Source organism: Musca autumnalis, unplaced genomic scaffold (assembly GCF_047663935.1).
Source record: "Musca autumnalis isolate F117 unplaced genomic scaffold, ASM4766393v1 scaffold_1, whole genome shotgun sequence".
NCBI lineage: Eukaryota > Metazoa > Arthropoda > Insecta > Diptera > Muscidae > Musca > Musca autumnalis.
Genome location: NW_027411644.1, coordinates 6,762,044 through 6,774,245, shown reverse-complemented (window position 1 = coordinate 6,774,245; position 12,202 = coordinate 6,762,044). Strand labels below are relative to the sequence as shown.

The following is a 12,202-nucleotide window of genomic DNA, read 5'->3' as shown; positions in this document are numbered from 1 at the left end:
TGGTTTATTTTCAATTCAAATTCTCAAAAAGCAATTCTGAAACAAAAATAAAAAAATGTTAAGTTCATTAACTTTTAGAGGAAAATTTTAAGATTTCGATTGCAGATTGAAGGCTGATTAAATGCTTTGCTACACACTTATGAAGCACTCACGAACGTAAGGGGTTCATCGGCTGGACAGTCCAATTTGATAGTGTATGGGCCGCTTCATTTTCTGTACATCAGACAAGTACAACTTCCAAACAATTGGTGTTGTACCTAGTTCGAAACGTCGTTCAGACTCTGCAATAAAAAGGAAGTCCCAATCATGGAGCTACAAATAGAATCGTACTGCACTCTTTGGTACTTTAAAAGTTCCGTTGTCTGTTCCAAATCATGTCATGGTACAATGGTTCCAAATCTGACATAGAATGAAATCAATCAAATCTCGCTTCTCGAAATTTGTACAAAAAGTCCGAAAGAAAGAGGAAGAAAAATCTGTAGTGCGATTCTGTAACTCCTTAACGACAGAATTAACGACAAATGTCTGTAGTTAACGACAATGTTCGGTAAGTGCTATTCTGTATACCAGTTTTAACGATTTTTGTCGGTAAATTTTGTCGTTAATTACCGAAAATTATTGTTAAGTTAACAACCAAAAAATGTAGTCGTTAAGTGTAAACGACGGTACATTATTACAATATTTCGCTGATTTCTTTTAACAACGCCGTTTTTATATGAACATATGTTATGTTAATAAGGATGGTACACAAGGTAAATTCCGCCTTATTGAGAAAAATCTTCTTAATGCTATGGAAATGTGTAGAACAGAGTGAGGCAGAGAATTTTTTTGGATCTCCCTTGTGCTCTCAATGAGCGTAAATTTGTTGTTGTTCGCAACGTGTTAGCATCTACACAGGCTGTGAGCGATAAGCAATGGGCTCTCTTGTGAGTCACAATGCCTTCCACTGGTGTAGAATAACATGGGGCAGGTTCGCCACTGTTGTGCTTTCGACAGCGCCGATTTTATTGAAGCTGCATAAAGATCATCAAAGAGAACTTTTAGATCTTCGATTAACTCATAAGATTCCCTTGGACCATCTTTATGTAGCATCAATTAAATCGGCGCTGGCACAACAGTGGCGAACCTGCCCCATGCTACCCTACGTATGAAGACTGCGCTAACCTTTGTTTTACTTATTAAAGAGGAAAAACGTTAGCTAATGCTTCAAAAGAACTCAAGTGTGGTACTGCTTAGGGATACGCAGTGAATTGCAATAATCGGTTTTTCGATTATTCGGTTTTCGTGAAAAACTTAAAACTCGATTTTCGGTTAGTCGATTATTTGTGAGTGTTCTAAAAGTCGACTTTCGATTAATCGTTAACCGCCAAAAACCGATTATAATCGAATATAATCGACCATTTTCGTTGATACGATCCGTGATGGTTATATTTATAAAAAAAGTACCGTCAATTATGCGGTTTTAGCACAACCAATAGTCAACTACGACTAATAGTCGACCACGATTAATAGCCGACTACGACTAATGGTTGCCTACGAATAATAGTTGACTCCGTCTTCCGAAAGTCGATTAAGAATAATCGATTATTCGGTTTTCGCACAGTCAATAGTCGACTACGACTTTTCTATTTTTACGGTTAATAATCGATTAACCGAAATCGATTTTACGTATCCCTAGTACTGCTATGTAAGACATATACCAATGACCTTAACACTATCTTTCTAGGAGGATTTCGTTGGCTTTAATTTAGCATTGAGGTCAACACGTGAATAGTATTACTTTACTTTGTTCTGTGGTAATCTTATAGATTTAAACTCAGCATCACTAACAATCAGAATGTTAAAAATGACGTATAAGCTTGGATTTTAGAACTTTTCATACTCTCCGCTATGAGAAATTTCATTTAATGTGAACATATAAACTCAAATGACGGTAACGTGGATCCACAATAAATGAAGGGACTTAAGTCATGTCAAATATCAAAGCTCAATCATCATATGGGGAAACTAGCTCTTTTTACACTGTTCTGAATTTCCATACAGAGCGCCACAACCCAAAATATGATCCCAACTTTTAATTAAAAAATACAACTGCGCTTTTAAAAAAGATTAATGATGGTTTTATCACTTTTATTACTTTTAAATCACACACACAATAAAAACATCTTAAGAAATGCTTCTTTACTGGCATCCGTAGTCATCCAAAAGACACACATTTGAGCCACATTCCTTCAAAAATCTGAATTGTTTCCTTCTTGAAAGCTTTATGTTTTGTATTCGCGATGAAATAATGTTTTCAGCTTCAAAATATATTTTAATTAATATTAAAATATTAATTGACATTTTTCTTCACATTGATATTCGTCGGTATTAGTTAACGATTTCTACAATCGGTAACATAAAGTTACAGAATAGCACAATCGTTAATTCAACCGAATATTTTTGTTAACTACCGATGTCGGTTCGTTATTTTAAAAAAGTTACAGAAACGCACTACTGGACAGGAAAGAATGGGTAAAATTTATTTAATTTTGAACTTGAAGGACCGTTCCCAGAGTGTTCATATGTTATAGAAAGTTGTTTACTAAGATCTTAGGTAAATTTTTGTAGTTGTTTGTATTGTTGAATGTTGAACGGTTCGGTATCTATGGCCCAGAATCGGAGAAAAAATATATATAAGTGGGATTCCGACTAAAAAAAGTTGAAATTTACTGCGGGATGAACGTAATCTATTTGTTGGCGCAACCTGCCTTTGAAAACAATCTCTCAACAAATTACAACTTTTTACTACTTTTTTGATAACTTAAAGGAAAAATTGTTATCGTATTAAAAATGTGTAGATTCTTGCAGGTTTTGGAAAAGTCATATTGTTGTTCAAAAAACTTTTAATGAAATTTGTATGCAGGTGGGGAATGTCGTACATACAACTTCAAATGTCGTTTGAATCTGGTGGAAATCGCAGACTATTTTGACCACTGTAATCACGGTAATGCTCAACAAATTTGACATGAACTTGATGTCTATCTCAAATGTAAACAGTTAAATTAACCTATAGTTATTGTAGTTTTCTACATACTTCCCTAAAGGCTTGCGTACATAAGCTGCTTTGCCTGGTTGCCTTGCTTTCCTGCTTCATTTTTGACATAAAAGAATAAAGAAGGTCGAGGAAATTTCGAACTGGGTTGCCCTTTTCTTTTTTCTTCTTTTATCAGAAGTAAGCAAGGTAAGCAGGCAAGGCAGCTTATGTACGCAGGCCTTAAGTATGTAGTCCAGACCTGATAAAGAATATATTGGTGTTAATACATACCCTACTACTAGTCCGTCCGTCACGTTAAGCTGATCAAACTGTAGACCTCACGTACGTTGCTGTAAAGTCCTCTTCTCTATGTCCCTACGCTAAAACCCAATACCTTATTGTCAAATCCCACAAGAGTTGTGTTCGTTCGCCAACTTCGAACGCGATCAGTCCAGGACAGGGAACCCGAATAAATTTATCATGTATTCATATTTATCCCTCGAAAGAAGGAATAAATGTTGCACAACATCTATTTGACCAGATGTGTGCGAACCGGACGACTCATTTACAATGACGAGTGAGAAATCAATACTCTCTTTACTTGCATCTTCACCGGGGAAAATGCCGGCCGCTTGTAAAAATTGAACTTTTTCGTTTGTGCTTTCATTAGTTTCTCTATTGTCTACCATAACTTTATTATACCCATCATCGTTTCCTAAATCTAACCTATTTTCAATAAAGCTTAAGCCACATGCTCGACTGCTGCTCTGCTCTGCACCAACACCTAGGGTAACAATCAGAAAAAATAAATATAGAATAACTTCCCAACTCCTTCCAGTTGAGTTTTGTTTATGGAGAAAATCTATGTATTCTTATGAAATATGCACCAAAATTGCATTTCTATGTTTAAAGATAACACCAACATTTCCTTTCATTCCTTAATTAATCCAGGGACTTATTTATTTCTTACAATGTCTTAATAATATCCTTGACAATAGTACGAAAAAGGCTGTTCAATGTGCATTCATAACGTCTCAGTGACAATTGACGCAGGGCCAACAATAAAGAACCAAAACGCAACCAATTTGACTGTTGGGCGGTGTAGCGGGCTAGTGCCAAGAGGGCATTATTGCTGTACGATTCCAATAGAGATGCATACTCTGCGCTTAAAGCATATTCTGAAGAAATAAAAAAATAAATTATTATTTTTATAACACTGCAATTTTTTCCTTCCCCTTACCCCTGCGACATAGAATAAGTGTCTCAAGAAAATTTAATTCCATTACATCGGCGTTGATTTCTTTTGCTTCGTTGATGATGCGTTGCAAGGTCACATCACCACAGGCTTCAAATACGGCCGAGATGTCAAGTGTCCAATGCGATGCCCTCAGCACAAAACATTCACTCCAAACCAAGTGTAGAATGGCATCTTGTTGACAACGAGACAGGGTACGAAATTGTTCATTGCTCTTGGCCTGACGTAAACACGTTACCAGAATTTGAGCCAACATTTGAAAATTTAAGGCACTTTCGTTTGTTTGTGATGACAATGTTGTTGAGCTGCTTAGCCGCCTAGTGGAAGGCGATGGGAGGGGTGATGATACCGAATAGCAATACATTAAACTGGATGAATAGTTTAAACGTTTTGAGGCGGTCGACTTCAAAATGGCCTTTGAAGATTCAGGGGAACAATTTAAAGATGGTGCATTTTGTTGTCTAGGTCCTCGTTCTTCCTGTACGGCTTGAACATTCATACCCACTTTAAGACACTGTTGAAAACGGCAAAACGGACACCAATTCCTTCTGGCCTTATCGATAATACAGTTTCCCTTTCCGGCTATACAGCTGTAGGCGTTTATGTTACCCTTACGAACACTGCGTTTAAAAAAGCACGAGCAGCCATCGCAACAAATGACTCCATAGTGTTTGCCCGAACTTTGATCTCCACACACCTGGCAAAGTAACAACTTTTGCGGTGATAAATCCATATCCGTTAAACGATATTCTTCCAATCCAGTAGTTTGTCTTTTATGTGTCATCTTCTGGGTAAAACTGAAATGTCCTCTATTCCAAGTTAGAATATTTATAGCCAGTCACATATTGATGTTACTGCGCTTCGCAAGTTGTCTGATTTAATGTTTGTTTATCACTTGGTTTTCGTTAACCGCCAATACATTCGATACAATTGACAGGTCATGTCAAAGGACGATGAGTTGGCACAAATGATATGCAAATCAAATCAAATGTTTAAGTGTTACGCCTTTTATTGACCAATTATATGACCACCAAGTCGCACAGTATGATTTCGATGGGTGAGCTACATACATATGTTAGGGTGGTTATTTTAACAAAAATATATTTCAATTTTAGTGGAAATTTGAACGTTTTTAAACACGATCAAACAAATATTTTTCGTGAAATCACTTCTCTGAAATCATAATTTACCTCAATAATATGCGATCCTTTTATTAACATCGCGTCTTTATAGAATATAGAACTTAATACTCTGAAAATGTAGTCAAGATTAAGCGGATTCCGGCCTTATCTATCGTAGACATTTAATACCAAAGCATGGTTTTTGCATGGTACTTTAGGACCATGGCACAATCAATTGTTCAAAATTATTAACCAAGTGTCAAAATTGATTCAATTTCGATTAGTATTTGTTCGTGTATTCACTAAAAAAGATTCAACAAATTAAGTTGAAAACAAACAAAATAAACATACTTTGACAGAATGAGTTTTGTAATGAATTTTGCATTCTGGTAAATATAGTCTCCCTTATTATGATTGATGTTCAAACTGACAGCCACCCTAATATATGTATGCATATTTACTTCCTAATAATTGTCTGAGGTTAACAATCAAATCGACACTCCAACACTTAAAAGGACAAATCATTCCTTTGGGCAAATAAACTATTATTTGTTAGCGTCAGCGTTTCCGAGGGGTGTGGCAACTTAAACGAACAAATCTATTCTTTGTTGATTTGAGGTAAATATTCATTCGATGACCATAACAGACTAGTTAACAAATCCTAAATAAATGTCATAATTGATAAATACTTACCACGTCACAGTTGTAGCAGGAAACAAATTGAAGGAGAATAGTCGAGAGAGAAATTACGACGATATAAACTGTGGATTGTCGTTATCGTCTATATTGCAAATAATAATAATTGAAAATTTTACAGGTACCTTCATTGACAGATGTAAAAGTTTTTCACTTGATTTCGAGTCCTAGTACCTCGTAGTACTTGCGAGAGTGTTTGAAGGAGAGTGGAAACTCTTTTTCACCCAACACTTTATCCAATAATGAACACGAAGAGTTGAATTAATGTATGCTTCATACTTTATGCCAAAGCTTAACGATCGCGATAAATAGTTCGCTGTATTCTGCTTTCATGGGGGCAGTGTTCAGAGCCGTAGAATTTGAATGCTTTTAGTGTGCACTTTGCAAGCTCCCGCTCACTTCATCTACCATCGTGTGATATTATGTTTGTATACGGGGATTTCCGAGTGAAATCGGACACTTTTTCAAAAAGTGGTTTTTGATTTCCATTATTTAACATTTTAGATTTTGTTGACTAACGGCTCCAGAGATACCGCGCCTTGGAAAAGTCGACTTCTCTGAAAACTAAATGCAAGGAAGTATTCATAACTTGTTTAATGTTGGTCCAAATTGAAAAATTCTTTTTCAGTATTTTTTGTTGTTTTATCAGCTATCTAATAGAAAATAAATAAAAATTGCACAAAGGGCTTGGATGCATTTTTCGCAATTTAATATAAAAAATCAATTTTTATCAATGATGGTTCTCTTCGATTTTCTTAATTTTTTTGTGTTAAACTACGATTCGTTACAAAAATTTAAAGTCTTATTTGGTAGTGGATTTCGAATAATAAAATAACTATTTGTTCTATTTTTTAATATTTGTCAATAAAGTTTTTCTTTATTACCAAATGGTTTCAATCGGGAAATTTTTGTCCAAAACAAATTTTTGGAGGTTTTAAAATTGTATTTTTTTTTGCGCAGTATAATAAAAAACACTTCAATTCAAACGAAAATAATTAGTATTTGTAAATACCGATAGATGCCGTTAGTTGGTGCACTGTCAAAGTTGGCACTTTTTTATAAAATTAAAAAGTCGTTGTATTGTACTGGCGCAATTTTAAAACCAGTAAATTTAAAGTGCGGTTTATCTTATTCGTAGGCTATAACATTTATGTAAAACAATGTATCATGTCCCATGGACACGTGAAATCAATGTATACACATGAGTTACGAGAAAACACATAACTCAATCACTCCGCTGGTTCCATATGGAACCACTTTTAGTGTTTTTCGATTCAGCGAAAAAAACACTACAAGCATAATATTTTGATATTTTGGCAAATTTTTCTAACAGTAAACACATGCAGCTTACTTTGTCTCGTACGTTTCGGGCATTCCAGTTACAGGTGCAGTTCTAGAAGCAAGTTAAAGTGTAAGTGTTTAAAAAAGAATTGAACAAAAAAGTGAAAAAAGTTCTCGCAAGTGGCAAGTGAAAATTAAACATATTTCTAGGTATATATTTTTCAAGCAAAACATTAATATTCATTCATTATTTTTAAAAAATGTGTCCAAAAAAAGTGGTTTCATATGGAATCACCGCAGGGACGCACTATAAAACGGTCAAAGCAATAATATTCCTATTTTTTCAGATTTTAAGTATATAAAAAGGATTGTTTATATATTTTTTAAAATGTTAACGTCAAAGTTAATTGTTCTGGTCACCCAATTTCCAATTTCTAATTTTTATTTCATTCGTTCTAAATTTGCATCTCTCTCTTGGTACTTAATGCAAATGTTCTCTTTTCCTACTGGTATCCCTTTTTCTTTCTGATAATTAAAACGTCACTTCTTGTTTAACCTGCAAACGCATATTTCGTGGTAAGACTAGTTCCAAAAATTTCTAATTTGCTTCAATAAAATCCAATATTGTTCACTTTCTTCGCTGAAAAAATCTTGTGTTTTTCTTTTTCTTTTCATTTTCATACTATCCTGAGGGGAAATTCTTTCTAATTCGAAGAAAGTTTTTCCATTTCATCGCAACAATTAACCATCCTAGCTTTTCTAGGAAAATCCAGAGTTTGGCATTTTCAGACACTTATAAGGATTTTATTTAATTTGTATTTAGTATGGTTTATTTTAAGCATGACACTATATCGACGCCTTCAAACAATAGTATGCTAAGTCGACTTAGCATGTTTTCAAGTTCTTTACATTTTTATATTTAACGTCCTTTAACTTAAATTCTGTCAAATTTTGGTAATAATCGGGCAATCCGAACAGAAGTTATAAACAAATATTTACTTAGCATAGTACTGAAGGTCAAAGAAATTTCCAAACTTTTAGAGCTTGTCCTGCAAAACTCACTGTTCAGAAATAGGTGTCCAACGTCCTTTAACTTAAATTACGTCAAATTTTGGTAATGATCGGTCAATCCGAACAGAAGTTATAAACAAATATTGACTTAACATAGTACTGAAGTTCAAAAAAAGTTCCACACTTTGACAGTTTCTCCTGCAAAACTCACTTTATAGACTTAGCATACTATTATTTGGAGGTGTCGGTATGATATACAAGAATTTTTAGATGCTTTGAGTGACGAGGATTGTATAGATGAAGAAATCGTTGACGTTTATTTATGTTTATGTACAGTAGGCCTGCCCCAAAATAATTACAAAATTTTTTTCTATTTGATCCGAAAACCTTATATATGAAATTTTTTCCGATCGAATATTGCAAACCCGTGCAACATAGTAATTTGTATTGGTCCAAAGGTGAATTTTCACAAAAATTTTCTAAAGGCCGTATTTATAGTCCAATCGATGTTGGAAGAGGGAATCGACGAAGAAATGCCTAAAGTCGAAAATTCCAATATATCACATCTTCCATCGAAGTAAAGAAATAAATAAATATTTCGTCAAATATGCCAAACTTGAAGGGCCAATTCAAATGGTCCAAGTCTGCATTTCTATTTTCCAGACGCAAGCTTTAGGGATTGCAGCAATTAGGGTCATTTCTTATTTAAACAAAAAAGATTTGAACAAAAAAATATCAAAACTAAACTTGCATACATCGTTCACGTACAAGGTGCCAAAAATGCGATGTGGCCTTATAAATTTATCCATGTTTCGAAAAATATCACATTTTCAGCCAACAAAATTGATTGGAAAACGTAAAATTCGTTTTTCCTCCTTGTTTAATTTGAAAAATCTTTGAACTCAAACATTTGTACATAAACTATATTATTTTTTTATTTTTATCAATTAAACTCTTTGTTTTATAAGGAGTCCCTGCGGTGGTTTCATATGGTACCGGCAAATAACGAGTAAGCGGATAACAATAAGTATATACAAATATATGCATTTTGAGCGTAGCTGCATCAACATTTTGGGGAACAATTTTTAAAATTTTTTTTGCGAACTCAAAACAGGCACAAAATTCAACCACTCTGATTTTGTATTGACAAGAAGCAGGGATGCCAACTGTTCCGAAGTAAAAACCGCTACAGCCACATACGCACCATAGGTCTTTAGCGATTTTTACCTTAAAACAGTTGATATTTCTGCTCAAACAGTGGTTTTTGTACGTCAAAAATCACCACAAGTAGCGGGAAAACCACCAACTTGGCACCCCTGACAAGAAGTGTGCAGAACAAAGGACAGCACAAGAAAAGAGAATTCAAAGTAAAAATATAACGTTTTCTCTCGAGCATGAAATGACTCTCACTTTATTATTTCAACATTGCTTATAGCTGCACCTCATAGCCACGTAAGCGATATTAAAGATTCCTGCAAAGTCTTGCAATTTTTGGATGTGCAGGTAAGCAAAAAATAATCTGGTAGCTAGGAAAGTGGCTCCCAGTCTCAAAATGTTGACAGCCCATGATGTTTGCTTAAAATCAATTCGTTTACCTTAGATGTGAGGTTATTATTTCTCAGACGCCCGCTTCTAATGACTTAAACTTACAAAGTTATATGTTTTTTTACTGCTCGGTAATCCGGACATTGCTGTTGCTATCGCCTCCGGAATCTGAGTCATCACCTGTCTCTGAAAGTCGAGATAAAACTTTGTTTTTGTACCCCAAATTCTTCTTCCTACATTAGCATATACCTTCCCAAAGGAACTCCATCATTTTGTTCCAATTAGGTCGTGATAATTTATTTTCTTGCCTCTCAGAATTTAAAAAAAAAAAAATTTAAGGCTGAAATACATACGAGTAAAGCAAGTCAATAGCCTATGTCATGTAAAATGAAGTAGGAAACGATGAGCTAATTCGAATGTGACTTCGCAGTCCCTAATTCATTTAAATAGCAGTCCTGTCGATTATTTAGTTGCCTTGAAAAGTGATGGTGTCATTTTTATTCAGCCTTGGGTCTTTGGTCGGAGGACCATTAAAAATTGTAACGATTCTGTAAACATAAAAAATATATAAAAGTTAATTATTGATTCATCTACGATGTTTAGTGTTATAATTTTTATTTTTTAAATTTTCAGTTTATATACGGTTTACAATTTTCTTTTTAATCTAAACAGTTTATAATTTTCGTTTTTAGGAATTCACTTTAATTTTTTTTTAGCATTTGTTTAGGGATTGGGTTAACTAACTCTAAAATTGAAGAACAATTATGGAAATTAATCTATGGCTTTGATAGTTTGGTTTGGGTTTAGTTTTCAGGTCTGAAGTGTTGAGAAAGGTTGGTTGTTGGGTGGGTGGAGTTTTGTTATGTTTAATCGGTAAAAGGTTAATTTCTTCATTACATTAGGAATTTCTTTGGCTGTTTGTTGGTTTCCAATAACTTAATAAATAGAAAACATTAGTTTTATTTGTTTAACAATTCTTTGGCTTATATTTGAAATATATATAAAAAGTTAAGTTTTAGTTATAGTTGTTGTTTTTGTTTTCAATACAAAAAACTCATATTAATTTATTTAGGATTTAGTTTTTGTCTTTATTTTAACTTTTGATTTCATACACACATATTTATGTTAACTAAATTTTATTTTGTTATAAATGGTAGTTTTAAAAACAGGCATACCTTTTGTTTTACTAGGATCTTACAAAGATACATATGTAGATACCCACCAGGGTGAGTATGAGTACGATTTGTATGTAATTTGTGCGTATATCCATATTTATATGCGGATACATGCTAAAGGAGGAGGTCTAGAGAATAAAGAAACTATTTTTAGTCTTAACAATTTTAATCTTAACAAGTAACATTGACTATATATGTTTATTTTTTTATTTTTATGGATGGGTTTTTATAGAAGGTTTTTAGTGATCAATGGTCAGGATGAACATGATAAAGGTTGGTATTTTTATATTTTTATAATCTAATACGATTTTACGTGGAGTGTTTTTGTTAACGATTGTCATGTGAGTTTAAGAAACGCACTCTTCTTTTACTACTTTTTTATGGCTAACTGTTTGATGGATGCCTGGTATTTTAGTTTTCATCCAGACTTCTGATTAGACATGGACTAGATAACAATTACGAGAGCAGCCTGAGCTACACTGTTATGGGAGAGATTATTGCTGAGATCTCAATGGGAATTTTAGTATGAATCTGACATTGTCAAAATAAATAAAGGAACACAGCGGACCCCGAAAACATAATTACGACAATTTCATTTTCTTTCTGTTATGTGTTGTATTGTTCGCACAGATTTATAGCCTTTTGATTATCTTAAAGTTCAAAGTAATTATTAAATGAAAACAGAGTACATTGCTACCGTTTTCTTTTAATACAAAATAAAAATATATTTCACACGAAAATTTTTCAAAGGATAAGGGAAGGTTTCTTGTAGCCCAATTTTATTGTAAGCTGAATGCTACAGGACCTGCTTTTATGGTCGATATAGAATGTCGTGTCTAACGGCACCAATTGTTGAGACAATTTACATGGCTCTAAGTACTCATGAAAAAATGCGAGTAAACATTAAACTAAAAAATGTTTGTTGTTGTCTGGAAAGTGGCGCCGGCGTGAAAATTATGTTTTTTAATCCTCCAAATTTGTTTATTTTGCGAGTTATCAAATCCAGCAAGCTGCAAATTTTAATAAAGTATTAATTTTGTACATTTCTGTTCGTTTGAAAGGCGAGGATCTCGGAATGGACAATATGGAAAAACGATGAATT

At 33.8% G+C, this 12,202-nt stretch overlaps 1 protein-coding gene across 1 annotated transcript; it reads right to left on the bottom strand.

The window, feature by feature from the left end:
* Positions 1–3,982: 3,982 nt before the first annotated feature.
* On the bottom strand, positions 3,983–5,055 carry Hr83 (nuclear hormone receptor 83). Its single transcript, XM_073964155.1, has 4 exons — positions 4,723–5,055; positions 4,589–4,686; positions 4,257–4,543; positions 3,983–4,194 (listed from the first exon to the last, which is right to left on the bottom strand). Exons 1-4 carry the CDS (start codon positions 5,053–5,055, stop codon positions 3,983–3,985), a joined length of 930 nt encoding a protein of 309 aa, XP_073820256.1.
* Positions 5,056–12,202: the final 7,147 nt, after the last annotated feature.